General features: G+C 44.6%; 1 protein-coding gene across 1 annotated transcript; it reads right to left on the bottom strand.

Moving 5' to 3' along the window:
- Nucleotides 1–10,949: 10,949 nt before the first annotated feature.
- TPD52L3 (TPD52 like 3) lies at nucleotides 10,950–11,775 on the bottom strand. The gene has a single exon (XM_059658714.1). The coding sequence runs from the start codon at nucleotides 11,703–11,705 to the stop codon at nucleotides 10,950–10,952; it is 756 nt and encodes a 251-aa protein (XP_059514697.1). The 5' UTR covers nucleotides 11,706–11,775.
- Between the last annotated feature and the right edge of the window lie 9,662 nt (nucleotides 11,776–21,437).

Genomic DNA, 21,437 nt, shown 5'->3' on the forward strand with positions numbered 1-21,437 from the left:
AAGACTGCTTGTGCGGCTGCTGCTCCTCGGACAGGTTGGACTGCTCTTGTGGTTGCTGCTCTTTGGATGGGGAAGCGGGCTGCTCACACAGCTGCTGCTCCTTGGACAGGGGCAGGCCACATGAGGCTGCTGCTCTTAGGCTCGAGGTAGGCTGCTCACGGGGCTGATGCTCCCTAGACAAGAGCGCGCTACTCACATGTCTGTTGCTCACGTGGTTGAAAAAATAATGTGAACAGAAGTAGGAAATAAAGGAATTAAAAAAAGAGAATAAAGAAAGAAGAAAGGAAAAAAAAAAGCAACAAACAAACAAAAAAAAGCAAAAAAAAAAAAGCTAACAAAATAATAAAAAAATAAAATTGAAAAATTGAAATGTCATTCCTTTGGTTGGCTTAAGATCCTAGTTTTCTGGAATGTCTGTGATTCTGTTGTTGTTGTTGTTGCTGGGACTAAGAGGCCCTCTATAGGCCATACCCTGTTAACTCCCAGGGATTAATCAGATTATTTTAATCCTTCATCTCATTCAGGGTGGAATCTGGGTGTGGCTGTATTCCTTGCTTGGGGCCTGGAGGGAGGAATTATAGCTTCAGGAGAAAAAATGGCTGCCCAAGTTCTGGGCTTAGGGGTGACTCAGCACTCAATTTGCTGCCACCTCTCCTGGCCCCCCTTCTCTCCCCAGATTCCACTTGTCCGCACCTTCTCTCACTCTTCAGCACGGGTGAGTGTCTTTATCCGAAATGTCCTATGAACAGGGTTCAGTGAAAACAAACAAACAAACGCTGGCTGCAGAAATGGGGAAGGCTGAGTCTCTGTAAGCTCCTCTTTTACTGGCACTGCATGGTCTGGTCAGCGCTTCAGGCTGCCCCTTTTAGGCTCAGTCCTCCGTAATTATGGAACCCAGATCTCAAATCCCCCAGCGCCAACAGTCCCTCGGACCTCCTTTCCACAGTCAGGGGCTGTGCCTGTCCCAAGAGACGTGGCGGCTGTGTGCCACGTGGTCTCCCTCTGACCCTCTGAGCTCAGAGGTCTGGCAAACTTTCCTGCCCAGATCCCTGGTTTTTACCTTTCCAGGGGAACTCTGCCCTTTCCAGCTGCAAACTATCTCACCAGCTGAGTATACTTCGCCAATTTGGGGTGGGTGTTATTAGTTTCAGCTGCTCACTCCTTTGCTCCGGTACAAGACCTGGGACGCATCTGCCTATTCCGCCGCCATCTTGTCTCTCTCCCAAACTAAATTTTTAAAAGTGCATTATGAAAAGACAAGTGTTATTTGATGGGACCACTTGGTTTGAATACCAGATCCATAAGGCCAGATATAGATTCAAAATTTGGGCTATAGAGAGCCAAAGGTTTGGAGTCAGACAGAGGCTAGTGGGAGGCTGGTTCCAACCACCATTTTCCTGGCTTCATAACTTTTTCACAGTATCCTATATAATAAAAGCCTAGGTGGTGTCACACCCTCGTGAGATGCCCTTGTGCGGGGCCCTGCGGCAGAGCTCGGCAGCCGCTCCGCGCATTGAGGCCTGGGGGTCCCGCAGTGGAGGAGGCCAGTCCCAGCGTCTCTGCCACCTTGCATGGAGGAGGCGGGTCCTGGAGGAGGAGGCAGGTTGCGGCAGGGGAGGGCAGTTGGGGGCGATCAGGCTGGCAAGGGAGTGGTTAGGGGGTGATCAGGCTGACAGGCAGAAGAGGTTAGGGGCAATCAGGCAGGTAGGCAGGCAGGCAGGCGAGCAGTTAGGAGCCAGCGGTCCAGATTGTGAGAGGGATATCCAACTGCTTGTTTTGGCCCGATCCTCCGAGGGGTCCCAGATTGGAAAGGGTGCAGGCCAGGTAGAAGGAAAACCCCTCCGTGCACAAATTTCATGCACCGGGCCTCTAGTTAAGCATAAAGGCAGCCAAGGCATCAATCAGCAGGTGTTTAATAGTTCTATGTGCTCTGGCTTCCAAGCCCAGGTTTTTGGGTATGGGAGATAAGACATGAAGGTGGATAAAGTCTAGATCAGTGGTTCTCAACCTGTGGGTCGCGACCCCTTTGGCGGTCAAACGACCCTTTCACAGGGGTCGCCTAAAACCATCCTGCATATCAGATATTTACATAACAATTCATAACAGTAGCAACATTACAGTTAGGAAGTAGCAACGAAAATAATTTTATGGTTGGGTCACAACATGAGGAACTGTATTTAAAGGGCCAGAAGGTTGAGAACCATTGGTCTAGATGGACCAGACTCTGCAAGGAAAGTCTTCCTGGAGATGTGGCACCATGTTGGATGCATCAGTTTTGATGCTATGGTATGAAGCCAGGTAGCCATGACTGGGGTTGAAGTGACCAAAACCTTCATCTTCCAGAAGAACCTACTTCCCTTCTTGAGGTGGTCAGTTATTTGAGTGGTAGTATACATAAACCAAAAACGAATGTTAAAACTACCTGGTGAACTTTCAGGAATTGTCAGACATTTTTAACTTAGGGACCTGCTTAGTAATTTCCAACAGATGACCAAGTGACATGATAATGTGTTCATACTACCTGTCCAAGGTGCATCACTTAGAAGGCATTCTTTCACTTGTCACTTTCCTTATGTAAACAATGCTAGGCACTGGATGTTGTGGCATCATTGAGCCTCCCATCAATAGGAATGGGACATGGTCTCAAATGATGATTGCATTAAGGCCTCAGTAGTATGTCATCTACACTAATAAAAGAGAAAAATGGTAATTGGCGTACGACGATACCCTTTTCATTGGCTAATCAAGGCTATATGCAAATTAACTGCCAACTAAGATTGGCAGTTAAGTGCCAACTAAGATTGGCAGTTAACTGCCAACAATATGGCAGTTAATTTGCATATGTAGGCACAATGCAGGGAGGTGAAAGGGAAAGCAGGAAGAAGCCCCCTGCCACTGACAGTGATCAGAAACCCAGGGGGGAGCTAAGAACTGGGGGGCAGGGCAAAGGTGGCCCCAGGGAATCAGGTGCCTTTTCTGCCCTGGCCAGTGATAGCAGGAAGTAGGGGTGGAGCCAGCGATGGGAGCTGGGCACGGTCGAAGCTGGCAGTCCCAGGAGCTAGGGGCCCCTTGCCTGGGCCTAAAGCGGAGCCCACGATCGCGGGGCCGCTGCAGCTGTGGGTCCCCGCTGCCCGGGTCGAACGCCTCAGCCAGAGGCATCCTGCAGGGGCAGGGACGGAGCCCACCTGATCGCGGCGCCCCCCGCTGCCACTGCAGGTCCCCGCTGCCCGGGCCAGACGCCTAGGCCAGAGGCATCAGGGCTGGGCTGGGGCAGAACCAGTGATGGGGGGAAATGAGGGTCCCCTGCCCAGGCCTGATGCCTCTGTCAGAGGCGTCAGGCCTGGGCAAGGGGCCGATCCTGCGGTTGGAGGGCGATGGGGGTCAACGCCTGAGGGTTCCCAGTATGTGAGAGGGGGCAGGCTGGGCTGAGGGATACTCCCCCCCGCCCCACACCCAGTGCACGAATTTCGTGCACCGGGCCCCTAGTATATATATATATATATATATACTAGATGCCCGGTGCACAAAAATTTGTGCACTTGGGGAGGAGAGGGGGGTCCCTCAGCCTGGCCTGTGCCCACTCGCAGTCTGGGACCCCTCGGGAGATAACGACCTGCTGGCTTAGGTCTGCTCCCAGGTGGCAGAGGGCAGGCCCAATCCCTAGGTGCAGCCCCTGGTTGGGCTCAGAGCAGGGCTGATTGGGGAGTCGGGGCGCCGCCCCCTGTCATGCACAGAGCAGGGCGGATCGGGAGGTTGCGATGCCACCCTCAGTCATGCTCAGGGTAGGGCCCATTGGGGTGTTGGGGCACCACCCCCTGTCACACTCAAGGCAGGGTCGATGGGGAGGTTGCGGCGCCACCCCCTGTCATGCACAGAGCAGGGCCCATCAGGGGGGTTGGGGCTCCGTACCCTGTCACGCACAGAGCAGGTTCGATCAGGGGGTTGGGGAGCTCCCCCCTGTCACGCACAGAGCAGGGCCCATCAGGGGGTTGAGGAGCTCCCCCCGTCACTCACAGAGTAGGTCCGATAGGGGAGTTGGGGCGCCACACCCTGTCACCCACAGAGCAGGGCCGATCAGGGGGTTGGGGCGCCGCACCCTGTCACACACAGAGCAGGGCCGATCAGGGGGTTGGGGCGCCGCACCCTGTCACACACAGAGCCGCAGGGCGATCAGGGGGTTGGGGAGCTCCCCCCTATCAGGCACAGAGCAGGGCTGATCAGGGGGTTGGGGCGCCTTCCCCTGTCATGAACAGAGCAGGACGGATAGGGAGGTGTGGCCCCGCCCCCTGTCACACACAGAGCCACAGGGTGATCAGGGGATTTAGGCGCTGCCCCCCGTCATGCTAATCCCGGTACTGGGAGGCATATTACCTTTTTACTATATAGGATAGAGGCCTGGTGCACAGGTGGGTGCCGGCTGGTTTGCTCTGAAGGGTGTCCTGGATCAGGGTTGGGGTCCCCACTGGGTGCCTGGCCAGCCTGGATGAGGGGATGATGGCTGTTTGCAGATGGTCACACACCCTTCAGGGTGGGGGTCCCCACTGGGGTGCCTGGCCAGTCTGGGTGAGGGGCTGAGGGCTGTTTTCAGGCTGGCGGGTGACTGAAGCTCCCAACCGCTCCTTTTTTTCTTTTTTTTCTTTTTAATTCTGGGCCAGCTTTAGCTCTGAGGCTTGGCTCCAGCTCTTAGGCCTCCGCTGCTGAAAGCAGGTATCTGGTTTGTTTGGTTTCTATATTCGAAACACTGTTTCAACTCCAGCTCTGAGATCCTGGCTGGCTGAAAGCAGGTTTCTGGGGTTTTGTTTAGCTTCTGTATTTGTAACAATGTTTCAGACTGCAAGCTCAGAGGCCGGCAGTGGCAGGGAGGGAACGTTGGAGCCTTCCATCACTGAAGCAAGCAAGCCTCATGTTCACTTCAAGCTGCCTGGCTGCCGGCGCCATCTTGGCGGGCAGTTAATTTGCATATCGCCCTGATTAGCCAATGGGAAGGGTAGCGGACGTATGGCTAATTACCATGTTTCTCTTTTATTAGATAGGAGATATATATATATATATATATGTGTCTGTGTATATATATATCAACACTAATAAAAGAGAAAAATGGTAATTGGCGTACGAGCTACCTTTTTCATTGGCTAATCAGGGCTATATGCAAATTAACTGCCAACTGAGATGGCAGTTAACTGCCAACAAGATGGCGGTTAATTTGCATATGTAGGCACAATGCAGGGAGGCCAAAGGGAAAGCAGGAAGAAGCCCCCTGCCACTGACAGTGATCGGAAACCCAGGGGGGAGCTAAGAGCTGGGGGGCAGGGCAAAGGCGGCCCCGGGGCCGCCTTTGCCCTGCCCCCCAGCCATGATCGGAGAATCAGGTGCCTTTTCTGCCCTGGCCAGTGATAGCAGGAAGTAGGGGTGGAGCCAGTGATGGGAGCTGGGCACGGTCGAAGCTGGCAGTCCCAGGAGCTAGGGGTCCCTTGCCTGGGCCTAAAGCGAAGCCCACGATCGTGGGGCCACTGCAGCTGCGGGTCCCCGCTGCCCGGGCCGAACGCCTAGGCCAGAGGCGTCAGGCCTGGGCAAGGGGCCGATCCTGCGATTGGAGGGTGATGGGGGTCAACGCCTGAGGGCTCCCAGTATGTGAGAGGGGGCAGGCTGGGCTGAGGGACACTCCCCCCCCCCCCCACACACACCCAGTGCAAGGGGATCAGCGGAGCCGCGAGGCCTCCCGGCACCGGCATCAGTGTGACAGGGGGCAGTGCCCAAACCCCCTGAACCCCCTGATCGCCCTGCGGCTCTGTGTGCGACAGAGGGCGGGGCCACAACCTCCCTATCCGCCCTGCTCTGTTCGGGACAGGGGAAGGCGCCCCAACCCCCTGATCAGCCCTGCTCTGTGCCTGATAGGGGGGAGCTCCCCAACCCCCTGATCGCTCTGCGGCTCTGTGTGTGACAGGGTGCAGTGCCCCAACCCCCTGATCGCTCTGCGGCTCTGTGTGTGACAGGGTGTGGTGCCCCAACCCCCTCCCCCCCCCCCCCCCCCCCAACGGGTCCTGCTCTGTGTGTGACGGGGTAGAGCCATAACCTCCCCTTCGGCCCTGCCCTGAGTGTGAGAGTGGCGGCGCCCCAACCCCTCTGATGGGCTCTGCTCTGTGAGTGACAGGGGCCAGTGCCCCAACCCCCTGATTGGCCCTGCTCTGTGCATGACAGGGGGTTGCGCCGCAACCTCCCCATCGACCCTGCCTTGAGTGTGACAGGGGGCGGTGCCCCAACCCCCCAATCGGCCCTACCCTGAGCGTGACTGAGGGTGGCATCGCAACCTCCTGATCCTCCCTGCTCTGTGCATGACATGGGGCGGTGCCCCAACTCCCCAAATGGCCCTGCTCTGAGCCCGACCAGGGGCTGCACCTAGGGATTGGGCCTGCCCTCTGCCACCCGGCAGCAGGTCTAAGCCAGCAGGTCGTTATCTCCCGAGGGGTCCCAGATTGGGAGAGGGCACAGGCCGGGCTGAGGGACCCCCCCCCCTCCCCGAGTGCACAAATTTTTGTGCACCGGGCCTCTAGTATATATATAAAATTTGTTGTTATTGTTAATCCTCACCCAAGGATATCTTTCCATTGATTTTTTTGAGAGAGAGTGGAAGGGAGGGGGTGAGGCAGAGAGAGAGAAACATGAATGTGAGAGAGACACATCGGTTGGTTGCTTCCCACACATGTCCTGACTTGGCTGGGGATCAAGGCTGCAACTGAGGTACATGCTTTTGTCTGGAATTGAACCCTGGACCCTTCAGTCTGTGGGCCAATGCTCTATCCATTGAGCCAAACAGCTAGGGCTAACATGTGTTTTTATTCACTTTTAGAGAGAGAGGAAGGGAGAGGAAGAGAGATAGAAACATCAATGATGAGAGAGAATCATTGATCGGTTGCCTTCTGTACAACCCCACTAGGGATCAGGCAAGCAACCCAGGCATTTGTCCTGACTAGGAATCAAACAGGTGACCTGTTGGTGCATGGATTGACACTCAACCACTGAGGCACACTGGCTGGGCAAGGCCCCAGTAATTTTGATACAGTGACACTCATCCTTTTTTCTTACAGTGGAGTTAATGGGCAAAAACTGAAATTCCATGGCTCAGATGCAACTGACCTTATCCCCTAACAGTATCAACAAATGGCATCATTGTTCTCTTGGTGGGTAGGGCTATCAAGTACCTTACCACTGTGAGAAGAGCTACATAGTTCTGGATCACTGATGGTTGCTTACCTCTTTTCAGTCCATGAAGGAAGGTATGTAATATAGTTTCTCTAAAATCTGGAGCTAAAAAGTAAAGTAGTCTCCAGAAGTTTCTGGTGAATTTCTTTGGGGGTGATGATAGCAGTATGCCAGGGTATGCTATGATGCTAATAAACAAGGGCTTGGTACTCTGTTCCCTCTCTTGCCAGCTGCATGGGGAGTGTCATCTGGAGGGAATTAGAACTTTCAACCCTGTCTCTACTTTTCCACTCCTACTCCACTCGTCTGGGTGATAGAAGACAAAGAAAATTGAGAGCCTCAGGGAATTTTGTTCCAATATTCCTCTCAACTAGTGGTTGACTAGGGGAGAGCCAGATCCAGATATGGAGCATCTTTGGAGATTCACATATTCTAAGAACTGTTGGAAATTGTATCCTATTGGAAGTGGCCAGTTACAGTTAAATAGATTGAAGCTAGGCTCCAACCTGCAAATAGGGCTAGATGAGCAAAGGTTATCAAATTATTACAGTAGATCAGCTAGAAAATGAGGGTAAGCAATACATAGGAAAGGCAGAAGCAATTAGAAGAAAGGAGATCTGGAGGAAACCTTTAATTAAGAGTCCATATGCTCATGGAGGCATGTATTTGGTGTCCATGGCTATTGGTGGAGATATGTTGGAATCCAATAAAAGAACCAAAGCAAAATGAATGTGCAGCTCCAGCATTGTTAGTATCAAGTCTTTTAAATTCTACATCCTTATCAACTCACAAATCTATCCATCCTTCTTGCCCATTCAGTTGTTTCCTATGTCTTGGAGATTCTGCCTCTTAAGTACATCTGAATCTATTTCTATGATGACCAGAGTGATCTATCAGAAACACACATTTAAGTACTTTCCTCCCCATTTCCTACAGGATTAATACTAATGTCTGATTTAGCATATATGACTATGATCTTGCCCCTGTTTATCTCTCACCACTTATCCTTTCTCTCCAGCCACAGTAGCTTATTGGTCCAGGTCTACTCAGGAGGTCAGAACATTGCTAGATGGGAAACCCCCTTCCAGAGGCTATGTTTTGATTTGGCATCTGGAAGCAATGTTGCTGAGAGAGGTCAGGTTAATTTTGCTACAAGGGAAATCATTACATAAAGGAATCAAACTTTAACAAAAGATTTCATATTTTGTTAAAATATGAAATTGAAAGATGAGGAAGCATAGAAACAAATTAGACAGTGAGGTGGATGGCTAAAATAATTCAGAAAAGGATAGTCAAGTGCAAGTTCAAATTTCAGTTGGTTATTTGAAACATGACATTCTATTACATTCCTTTCTGATTTAGTTCCTCTGGCTGTTGTCTGGAATGTTCTACTTTTATATGTCTGGCAAATTCCTATTATGTCCTTTAAGACTTTCTGTCTCTCTGAATTTTTCTGACCTATCAAGGCAGAGGTGAATACTCTTTCTTCACAGACTTCCTCTATTTTAGCACCCACTGAAGTGAATTATAACAATTAGAAAATTTATTTCTAGAGAGCATTCACCATGTCTAATTAATTTATGTTCTTTCAGAGCTTGACATGTAAGTAGAGTCTTAAATTGTCTTTGAATAGGGAACTTGTCAACCAGTTCATGTTGTTGATAATCTCTTGGGTCAAAGATTTGATGTCTGAAGTATGTGATACTAATTCATTAATTCAGCAAGGTATTTATTGAATGTCTACCCAGGCATGGAAATACAATGATGAACAAAGATAGATATGTTCTTAATGCTCTCAGTGAGTTGAGGATTTATTTGGAGAAACTGTTACTACATGTATTTGAATTATTAAATTAAATAGAACATATTTTGGTTTGGCTCATGACGTCAGTCTGAGATTTTTCTCAAACACAAGGCTTTCTGCAATATGGGGTCAAAGCCTTTGCCTGTTGGAGTATTTTGGCTTTATGCATGCTGCAAGTTTGTCTCCAGTTCTTTAGCATAGAAAATCATTTTAGTTGATAAACACAACAGATTAAAAAATAGTTGAATATCTTACTTTAATCCAAGCAAAACTTTATCTTCAGAAATCTGTGGAGGGTTGGGATACATTACTGACTTTACAGCTTACCAAGTACTTTTGCATTTATAGTGGTTATTTGGTTTTGCTTATAGGGATATAGGGGGAGCATTCAAGAATCAATAAAACAGGATCATCTTTTTTAATTTTTTTTAAAATTTCTTTATTGGTTAAGGTATTACAAATGTGTCCTCATCCCCCCATTAACTCCCCCTACCCCTACCCCCCCCTCCTTGTCCGTGTCCATTGGTTTGGCTTATATGCATGCATACAAGTCCTTTGGTTAATCTCTTCCCCTTACCCCCACCCTCCCCTACTTTCCCTCTGGGGATTGATAGTCTTATGGCTGTTTCTCTGTCTTTGGACAGGATCATCTTCTTAGGCTGGAGGGGCTACCTTTAGGCAGTGAGATATTATCAATGTATACCTGCTGCAAATAAGTGTCCTAGTCCCCCTACTGAAAGCCATTAAGACATAAACTTTTACCTCAGGCAGTGTGAACTGGAGGAATGAAAGAAGCTGCCAGGTCCAGGCATTTTGAAATTGGGAAAGGAAAAGAAAAATAAAAAACATCATAACTCCTGTAAAAATCAGATATGAGAAAGTTCAAACAAACTCACAGGATTCTGTTTCCTTTCAGTTGGGGTTAGCTATAAAAAAGGACAGACCTGGAGTCAAGGTGACCAGTGATGTATAATCAGTTATTTATCCCATTCAACAGGATAACAGACAGCATTACAGGGGATAGGCAGTCTGTTTTAAATGTTGCTTAAGAGAGGGGTTTTTCTGGAATGTGGCTATGCTGTTTTCCCTCCAGACCCTCAGCTGGAGGTGGTAACTAGGAATTGCTGCAGAACTGAGGATCAACTTTCTCCCTTTTATGTGGCATGCTGCTATAGCAGAGACATGCTGCCACAAGTTTAAACTTTAAAATCCTCATTTTGCTATATAAAAAGAACACAGCTTAAGGCAAAGTAAAGTTGCAATTTTGGCTTGAATCCAAAGTAGTTGACTAAACTGAAGCTAAAGTTACTTTGCTTAATTAGGAGCTTTTAAAAAGTCAAGTTTTATAAAAGTTATAGTATTATGTAACAATTAGTCTACTAATATTTTTTCCCTTTCTGAGGGTCTCAGAGAAAAAACATGTTTTCTTTTTTAAAAATGTTTTCTTGAACATCTTTTTAAAATAAAAATCATAGACTATTTGAAGCTTTCAAGTTTTTTTCTGAGATTTAGTGAAGGAAGGAGATGGGGAGTAGATAGATTTATAACCTACTTTATACATTTTCCCAGTTTTAAACAGAAACCTACTTTGCCTTCTGATGAGACTAGTTTTCAAAAAAAGAGTTTGGACTTTGGCCTTAGACCCCTCTGGATCCATTGTCTTGTCCATTTAAATGCAACCCCAGGATGGCTAGTATGGTGATGCATTTGATCTACACACTTTAGTGTAAAATAACCAGGTACAAAACGTTAGATTTTCTATCTCAACAGCAGCAAATACCTGTGTAAAATGGACATTACTTTTCTCAAAATTGGACTCTGTCCATTTCCCGAATTAACTTTACCATTGTGGTTAGGTTGCTTGTTTTTGATGGGCAGAGTTGTAATTGTGATGAGGGAAGGGAGCTCTTGCATTGGTTAGGTGGCCAGGCAAGTTATAAGGAGCTCATTCCTGCTCCAGAAAGGGAAGCAGGTCATCCCCAGTTCCCGTAACCAGGTCATCTCCACTCCCTGCAACTGGATCATTCTCACTCCCTGTAATTGGGGGTGAATCATCTCTATTCCCCGAAACTGGGAGCCAATCATCCCCACACCCCGCTGAAGAAGGAAGGGAGTCATTGTCAAGCTCTCTGCCACCTGCAACTCTGGACTTGATTGTCCCCACCAGACCTTCAAAGGATCTGAATGTGGCTGATTTCTTCATGTCTCCAAGCTTCTTGCAGATGGCCGAGCCCATGGTGGACAGTGCAGCTGACGTCTTTTGTTTCATGTAGGCGTTGGAGACCTGAACCTCGTGCCAGCTCTTGGACAGATTCTGCTTCAGCTCCACCAAGGCCGTGAGGCCCAGCTTCCTCTTGAGCTCCACGCAGTGTCTTTCTTTGGCTGCTAGCGCATGGCGTAGGGTTACAATTTCAGCTTCCAATTTAGTGAGCTCGGACCTGAGCTTTTTCTGCTCTGCCTCTGTGAGATCCTCTGGTTTGGTAGGTGGATGGGGTTCATACGCGCCTGCAGAGGTCCCTGTCATGGCGCCTGTCATGGGCTGAGAAAGGTCTTCGTTAAGAGAGTCCAAGTCCAATTCTAGGTAGAGAGAGTCAAACTCATGGCTAGTGGAGAAATAATCTTGGCCAGGAGAGGAGAAATCTAGGTCTGTGCGGTCAGACTCTTGGGGGGCTGGGTGGGACTCTAGGCCTGAGGGATCCATATTTTGGTGGGTGGAATGGACGCCACCACCAGTGGATGGAAGACCTAGAGCACAGAGTGGACGGCCAGACCTGCGGGGTCCACTTCCGGGTAAGGGGTGAGGGATGGGGGGTGGGGTGAGGAGGGTCGTGGAGGCGGGACTTCCGGCTGGAGAAAACTGCAGTGGAACCCAGGCTCAGCTCTTACGCCTCCCACACTCGTAGTGGTATTTCGACATAACGGCGAGCTTGTGAGGTAGGCAGTGCGGAGATTATTATTGGAGAGCAGTGGTGCTTTCCCTCCTGCTATAGTAAGTGGCAGGTTCTGGCCTTCTAACCAAGTCTGAGTCCCCTGATGATCTCTATGTACCACACCAGCCATTTTCAAACCTTTGAAAATCAATTGAACTCTTTGTACTGATAGAAATGTATGAAAAAGCCCAATACATAAATAAAAACTGCCCCCAAATGGAGCAGGGAGTCACTCCTGGCCTCATACCCTACCTATTTCCCTCTCCCATGTTCCCCAAGTGACCCTGAGAAACTCCTAGCATCACTCAAAGTGGATCTGAAGTCTCCTCAGAATGCTTGAGCCCGGTAGTGACTAACATACTCCCAAGGCATGAAGTATCAACAGTGTCAGAGGCTTGGGATAGCAGGATTCAGAAAGTGAGTCTGACCACTCACAATTGTCTGTTGTTTTGGTGGGGAGAAGGAGTAAATCTGTAATAGTTGAGTCAAACTTAAGCTTAATAAATAAATAACCACATACTATTGTACAGTGAGAACTTAGGCGAGAAGGAATAAGAGATATGCAAATGGATAGTGCATGGGTTTTTAATACTGCAGTTGCATCTTTCTTTTTGAAGCATTCTCTCACATTTCTCAAAGCAAGTCTGCCCACAGACATGGTTATCAGTTAAGGAAGGTGGTCTGCACAGTAAAGTAGAAATAGTTGGATAAGGTCTGTCAGGATGTCAACCCACCATATTCCCCTATTTCTAATTTCAGAGCTTCTAATTTATACAGAGGAAAAATCAGGACTTCAGTCCAGTGAGGGCAGGGGGTCAAGTATCCCATAGCTGGCTATTGATTCCCAAGGAGTGGCTTTGAGCAAGTCTTAGATTCTAATGATTTTGTTGGATACTGTGGTAGTTCTTGCAAACATTATCTTGTGGAACATGGTATGATTCTCAGCAAATTGCAGCAATTAGCCATAGTCATGCCTATGTAGCTGTAACAAAGCATCTAACCAACTTCAGCCCTCCTTTGGGTGTATATTTAACAATTTTTTTACATAATTGAATAGTGTTTATTGTCTTGTCCTGAGTGTACCTCCCTAGATTAAAAAATGAGAATTGTTCTTGGAACAATGAAAACATTGAAATTGGAAACATGAAGGGATTTGACTGAATAGAGGCCTGAAAAGGGCAGCCAGGACTGCCTAAAAACTATTTTGTTCCGGAGAGTGGACTCTTCCTCCATTGCCTGCAGAAACATGAGTGGTTTCAGGAATGCTCTGACTTCTGAACTAGAACTCCTCTTTCATGAGGATGAAGGGTAAAGAACCTCCTGGATTAAGCTAAATTACATGAACACACATTGTCTATTCAAAGTTGAGATTCTAAATCACCAGATTTGAACTTGCACTTGACTGTCCTTTTCTGAATTATTTTAACCATCCACCTCACTGTCTAATTTCTTGTTCCTATGCTTCCTCATCTTTCAATTCAAAATATGAAATCTTTTATTAAAGTTCGATTCCTTTATGTAATGATTTCCCTTGTAGCAAAATTAACCTGACCTCTCTCAGCAACTTTGCTTCCAGATGCCAAATCAAAACATAGCCTCTGGAAGGGGGTTTCCCATCTAGCAATGTTCTGACCTCCTGAGTAGACCTGGACCAATAAGTAACATAATGGAGCAGTCCATTTTATTAGGCTTATATATAACCACATAAAAAGAACAGTTATTTTTATTTTTAAAATATATTTTATTGATTTTTTTTTACAGAGAGGAAGAGAGAGGGATAGAGAGTCAGAAACATCAATGAGAGAGAAACATCGATCAGCTGCCTCCTGCACACCCCCTACTGGGGATGTGCCTGCAACCAAGGTACATGCCCTTGACCGGAATTGAACCTGGGGATCTTTCAGTCCCCAGGCCAACGCTCTATCCACTGAGCCAAACCGGTTACGGCCAGTTATATTTTTAAAACATAAACCTATCAAGTGAAATTTCATTTAATTTATCATGATTTTAACCAATTACTTGAATAAACTATTTTTTTAATCCTTGTCGAAACAAGGCCACTGAAAATTAGGTTGCCTCACCCCCTTCCCCCCAAAAATGGGAGAGAGGATGAATAAACTACTTTTTTAGTTTATTAAATAGTAAACTATCAAGCCATTGCCCCATGGTTTTAGAATTTCACATCTCTAGGTTTGACAATGAAATAATCTATATTTCATAGAAAGGCTCATAAAATTAGTCATCTGAAACGGAAAGCTTTTTGCTGCTATTTTGGCACTAAAAACAGCCAAGAAAATTGATTCAGCAACCTATGAAGAAAGAGCTTGAGAATTGTCTTTAATTACAATGGTTTGCTATCTTTTGTTTCCAAAGAAAATATTATTGAGCCATTTTTAGTAAAAAGTGAATTATTTCTCTAGTAAGGTTGATGGAGCCATACCAATCCTTTTCAAACATAAAGGTAAAAGTACAACAAAATGATTTTTCAATCTTAATTTTTATAAGCCTGTATGATATGTTTTATAGATAAGTTATTGAAACTTGAATTTAGAAAACAAAGCCATACCCTTCATCAGGTCTGGGTTGTTTGGGGAAGAAAGAAGTGAGATTGTAGTAATTGCTATTAGATCTAGGAATGAATAGGTATTTGTACCACTGCCAACAGGTTTAAACATTTGACATCTTTTGTTATTAAAGATCAATATGGTGCTTCCTGATTATATCAATTTATAAAATAATCCACATTTGTGGTTCCAGCTGCTTCTAAAGAACTGACAGACCTGGCCAGGTAGCTCAGTTGGTTAGAGTGTTATCCTGATATGCCAGGGCACATTCAAGAATTAACCAATGAATGGAAAACAAATTCATGGTTTTTTTTTCCTCTCTTTTCCTTTCTCTCTCTCTCTCTCTCTCTCTCTCCCTCTCCCCTCCCCTTCTCCCTCTCCCCATTTCTTCTCTCTCTAAAATGAGTTAAAAAAATTGACAATTTACCCTGCAGTCCAGTCATTTGCACTGCTAGATTTAACTACAGTGGGTTCTCTAGGGCTTTAACTCTGTTATTACAGAACTATTACCATAAACATTTTGTTCATTTTAGCTGAATACTAGGAAAAATGTTTAAATATTTAATTGAGCCTGAAAACAAGCCATATAGTTGAAACTCTAATCCAGTCAGAATGTTTTAAGAGTAGGAGGAGAAAATTGGTAGTTAGGCTTTTCTTGTGGAAAGTGAGAATATTTTATTTGATTTTTATTTTCACTATAATCTCATATCATAGCCCAGCTCCACCAAGAATATATGCAGTGAGTCACCCTCCCATAGATATCCTTCAGCATGAACTGGAATATTTGTAGCAGCTTACAGCTACTATTAGAAAATTCAAGTATTTTTTGAAGACTATGACCATTATGGTAGGTTTGCAAGTGTTAATGCTAGCAATCCTCATATTTCAGTAATTAAGTTGATCTTTGTTTAGGACCAGGATGACATTTTCTTGCAGCATTCCTCCTACATGGACCAATTAGCGTTTTTTAGTGTGTGTGTGTTTTTTTTAAATGATTAAGTATATTACAGAATAGGATTTTTCTCTCTGAACCCCAAACATACTATCAGGATATTAAATTGGAGCTTAATACTGTTATTCATTCTCTTTGGTGGTGTATATAATTGTGGTAGGAGTCCTCAGAGGAATCTGGTTGAATCTGAAGAACTAGTGAACCCCTGCCCCCAAGTATTCATTTACATGAGTTGATATGTACGGATGAAGGGGTTTGTAGTTTTGTGTGTACAGATCCTCAGAGGTAGAAGAGGAATGACAGGGAGATGAAGACATAGAGAGGAAGGAAAGGAAAATTATCAAAAGATGTAGGACTTCCCTATATTAAAAATGAAGATTCTTCTTGTTGGAAACATGATGGGCTGTATATATAAATGTCTGCAAAGGGTCGTAAGGGCTCCTTAAGCACTGTGTTTTGTTCTAGAAGAATGGACTTTTCTTTTGATGCTTGCAGAAAAGCTAGTGGTTCCAGACTGAACCAGAAACAGCTCTTAATGTTGAAAATGAAGTACAAGGAAGCCCATGAAGTACATATTAAAGCCCTTGGGCTCTATTTAGGACAATATGGACAAACTTTAGGGGAAATTTCACAATGGAAGTTGTTCTTATTCCTTTTTTTTTTTTTTTCATTTGGATGAGGAAAGTGGGGGAGAACTTCCTAGAAGTTTTGATCTTTTTACATTTTGGAGGATAGCATGTTGGAAGATAAGTTCTAGTGGCAATAGTGGGGAATCACCTAAGAGAAGAAAGTAGACAAAGCTGGTACATGAGCCAGAAAAGACATGGTCAGTTATATACTGATGGATGTAGATGGTCTGTATTCTGTCAAGGAACCTAGGGCTTGACTTGTTTCTCTAGTCAGGATCTAGAAATTCAGAGGGTGCCTTAAAAGGGAGCAGGGGATTGCAAAAAGACAAGATTGAAACTTGCTTCTCATTATCAAGCTCCTCTTTGACACTTCCTGAATTACATGCAGTTTCAACAAAGACTAGACTGCTGCTAACATGTCTGCAGGGGACCCAGATTACTTGACCTTTAACCCAGCAGGAAAATTTAGCAGGAAAATTTATCTGGAGAATGTTTAGATTTTGAGTAGTGGTAGATACACCTTCTCTCAAGTGACTGGGCATAAAGTGGAGATGTCTACAGAGAGTGTAGAGCAGAAGCACATGGAAGGGACTGATCATTGAGGACTCCCAGAAGTAACTAGGGAGACTTGTAGGTGGAGTGTTAAATCCTGAAGCTTGACACTGAAGGTTTAGAACCAGCAAAATGTGGGGCCAAAGCAATTTAACACTGCAGAGGTCTGGGGAAAATCAGACTACTAATAGAAAATTCATGTTTTTTTCAAGGTTATGACCATTGTGGTATTTTGCTGTAACACAAAAAACCTGAGGCCTGAACTCTACTCTCTGGTTGCATAGCTATTCTTGTTTAAAACTGTCATGCCTGCTATAGCGACAGCATAATTATTTTATTTCCTTAAGTGTGAGACACAATCAATTGTAAGACATCTTTTAAGTAAAAGGTTTCTAGGAGGAATACCTATACCAAATTGTACATTGATTTTAAGATGTAATCCTAATTTTACAAGCATTAAAATTTCACATAATAATAAGCATTTTAGAATTGAAGAAACACTGTAGTAATGCAGCAAACTACAAATAGTAATGACTGCTTGATTCTTCTACTGGAATTCAGAATAGACTGTAGAGTTTCCTCTTTCCTTTCTGAATGAAAAGACAGAAGGAAATTAGCATTTATTATGTATCTTCTATAATAAAAATAATGGAAATGTCTAATGTTTATTGACTGCTTATCATGTGCCACGAATTGTTCTAGGTGTTTTCACATTTTATTTTATTTAATCCTCATAATATTCCTGAAAGGTAGGTATTAGAAATACTATTACCCTCTGTGAGACGCAATTTCCCCATTTTTGAAGATTAGGAAACCAAGATGCATAGAGAATAACTTGTCTGAGGTCACATAGTTGTTAAGTAAGAAACTTAGGAGATTAATCTATAAACTCAGGGCTACTTAGGTTTTTTTTTTTTAATTACTAATTTATTTATTTATTTATTTTAATTAATTAAATCTTTATTGTTCAGAATATTACATTTGTTCCTCTTTTTTCCCCCCATAACTCCCCTCCTCCCAGTTCCCGCCCCGCCCTCCGCCCTCACTCCCCACCCACTGTCCTCATCCATAGGTGCACGATTTTTGTCCAGTCTCTTCCCGCATCTCCCACACCCTTCCCCCCCCAAGAATAGTCAGTCCATTCCCTTTCTATGTCCCTGATTCTATTATGATCACCAGATTATTTATTCACTTGATTCTTAGATTCACTTGTTGATAGATGCATGTTTGTTGTTCATAATTTGTATCTTTACCTTTTTCTTCTGCTTCCTCTTCTTAAAGGATACCTTTCAGCATTTCATATAATCCTGATTTGGTGGTGATGAACTCCTTTAGCTTTTCCTTATCTGTGAAGCTCTTTATCTGACCTTCAATTCTGAATGATAGCTTTGCTGGATAAAGTAATCTTGGTTGTAGGTTCTTGGTATTCATCACTTTGAATATTTCTTGCCATTCCCTTCTGGCCTGCAAAGTTTCTGTTGAGAAATCAGCTGACAGTCGTATGGGTATTCCCTTGTAGGTAACTGAGTTTCTTTCTCTTGCTGCTTTTAAGATTCTCTCTTTGTCTTTTGTTCTTGGCATTTTAATTATGATGTGTCTTGGTGTGGTCCTCTTTGGATTCCTTTTGTTTGTGGTTCTCTGCGCTTCCTGGACCTGTAAGTCTATTTCTTTCACCAGGTGGGGGAAGTTTTCTGTCATTATTTCCTCAAATAGGTTTTCAATATCTTGCTCTCTCTCATATTCTGGCACCCCTATAATTCTGATGTTGGTACTCTTGAAGCTGTCCCAGAGGCTCCTTACACTATCTTCGTATTGTCGGATTCTTTTTTCATTTTGCTTTTCTGGTTGGGTGTTTTTTACTTCTTCGCATTTCAAATCTTTGACTTGATTCTTGTGCTCCTCTTGTCTGCTGTTGGGAGTCTGTATAGTATTCGTTATTTCAGTCAGTGTATGCTTAATTTCTAGTTGGTTCTTTATCACAACATCGAGGGTCTCATTAGATTTCTTGAGGATCTCACTACATTTATCAGTGGTCTCACCAGTCTTTTCGAGGGCCTTACTAAGTTTATTGGCAGCTTCTAGACAGTTCTTGAGAGACCTTAAAAGTGTGGTTTTGAGCTCTATATCTTCCATTTCTGAGATTTGCGTCCTGTTTCTTTGTCTCCGCATTTTTTTTATCTTTTCTTGGTGCACCCCCTAGTGGTCTTTGTGCGTAGTCTTGTTGTAGTTAAGCCTTGATTGTTGTCGGCAATACCGGGGGTGATTTGACCTCCAGGCTAACTGGCTATGAGAGTCAGCTGTGTCTGCAGTGGGAGAGCTTCTTTGCTGGATCTCTAGGGCTGTGCTAATCTAGCGTTTGCCTGAGGCTATCCGGCAAATGGCTCTGCGCAGGGGTTGGAGGGGGGCGGGGCGGGTCTCCGGGGATCTACTGGGCAGGCAAAGCGAGCAGTTATGGCTGCTCTCAGTTCCGTCCCTAGGGGCTCTGCCTCACAGAGTCCCAGCAACCACTGCAAACCTCGGAGAGAAAGCTGCCTTCGAGTTCCGACCGAAGCCAGACAGTCCCACTTCTCCCGTTTGAGTCTGGGTCCCTAGAGACCCGCCCGGATCTGGAGCTCAGAGTCTGAAACTCCCTCCCAATTAAAAACAACAACCGCGCCCTCCGCCACCAGCCCGCTCCGCGCGCACTCCGCACCTTAGTATTTCACTTCAGCACTGTGCCTCCTCTGAGTCTGGGTATGATATTCTCTTTCCTCCTAGTTGTAGAATTTCCACTCAGCCAGCCTTCCTGTGGTTCTGGATGATGTCCGTTCCATCTTTTAGTTGTATTTTTGATTGGTTGTTTGAGGCAGCAATCTCCGGCGCTAACCTATGCCGCCATCTTTGGTTGTTTTTTTATAAAGTTCATGTTTAGCTCTTCCTTAAAACTGAAATAAATCATGTGAACAAAAGTATATATGTACCTTTAAAAATTATAAATGTAAATAACTAGGAACTCACCACTCAAGTTAGAAATAATATGTTTCCAATATTTTTGAAATTTACTGCATGTCCTTCTCTTTCTATCTCCCCAGTTAGCCTCTACTCCAAATTTTGGGGAAGTCATTTCTTCTCTTCTTTGTAAGTTTTTAACACCTATGTATGTATCTATAAATAATGCATTATTTAGTTTTGCCTGTTTTGGGACTTATTTATATATTTTAACTTAGGTATAATTGACATATAACATGTTAATTTCAGGTGAAATGATTCAATATATTTGTATATATTATGAAATGATCGCCATAATAAGTCTAGTTAATATCTGTCACCATTTAAAAAAATATATTTTTATTGATTTCACAGAAGAAGGGAGAGAAAGATAGAAACATCAATGATGAGAGAGAATCATTGATTGGCTGCCTCCTGCATGTCCCCCACTGGGGATCGAGCCCACAACTTGGGCATGTGCCCTGATTGGGAATTGAACCGTGACCTCCTGGTTCATAGGTTGAAACTCAATCACTAAGCCATGCTGGCTGGGCTGGGGCTTCTTCTTGAGCTAACAAAGGGGGTCCCCTCCTATTATTTTAGGATTTAGTCAGAGTTGTTTTTTTCAAAGTCTAATATATTACTGAATAAAATTCCATGTTGCACTCTCCAGCCTGGAAAGACTGTATAAAAGGTCTCTTTTGTATAGTAGTAACTGTAATGAACAGGAAATATGGAAATGCCGCTTAGAATAATCAGTACCGAACTTTTAAAATGTCCTGAAGGTGAGGGTAGGGCACAGATCACATCCTTGTTGATAAAGAAAGAGATGGATAAATTCATATTATTTTCAGTTGCCTTAAGGACTTTTGGCTAGATTCCAGAAGACTTTGCCCAAGATCAACAAGATAAAATCCATCCTCTTTGCCTGGAGTACCATAAGTCCTCTGGCATGGGAAAGAAAACCTCTTGTTTGGTTTCCTTTTTGTGTTTTTCTGACATCAGCTGCTATTTTGTTCAACATCTCACCAATAAATACCTCAAGGGATGGGTGGTGATGGGAAGTAAATATCAAATTACTTTGTTACATACTTTATAAAAAAAATCCTTACCGGAGAATAGGTTTATTGATTTTTACAGAGGGAGGAAGATAGAAAGAGAAACATCAATTGGTTACCTCTCATACACACCCCCTACTGGGGATCAAATTCACATCCTAGGTATGTGCCCTAACCAGGAACTGAACCCACAACCTTTTGGTGTATGGGACAATGCTCCAACCAACTGAGCTGTCCGGCCAGGACCTTTGTTACATACTTAAAAAAAAAACAAAACCTTTTGATTTTAACCAGTTAACTGCCATGATATTTTGAATTTAATTATAAAAGATCCGCCCCATGTGTCTATAGACACCTATGGTGTACAAATGGTTAAGTATCTTATTTTATTTTGTATTTTATATTTAAAATCCAGGAAGCATAGCATGCCCATTATATTCCCTTTCCCCTCTACTTCCCCCACAGGCCCGTATCTCCTAAACTCCAAGGGACCCCACAAGACTTGTAACCAGGGGACCAATGGGCAGTGGCAGCTCATCCCAGGATAATCCCCTGAATCTGTCTCTGAGGCACTCTTTTTTTCTGACTTCTCAGAAAGTCAAAACAGCCCAGCCTAGACTCTCCTGTTGCTTCTTCTATGCCCTTCCTTGTTTCACTGTCCTAATTGTGTTTTTGTTGTGGTCAGTAAATTCTTGCTTGCTTTTCTAACTGACTAACTAAATTAATTAAATAAAATAATTATTTATTTTTCAATTACAATTGACTTCCATTATTATAGTAA

The sequence above is a fragment of the Myotis daubentonii genome, chromosome 11 (genome assembly GCF_963259705.1).
Source record: "Myotis daubentonii chromosome 11, mMyoDau2.1, whole genome shotgun sequence".
NCBI lineage: Eukaryota > Metazoa > Chordata > Mammalia > Chiroptera > Vespertilionidae > Myotis > Myotis daubentonii.

What these genes read in the sequence shown, in the direction of transcription:
- TPD52L3 (XM_059658714.1), bottom strand. Translation starts at nt 11,705, where the DNA reads ATGGATCCCTCAGGCCTAGAGTCCCACCCAGCCCCCCAAGAGTCTGAC.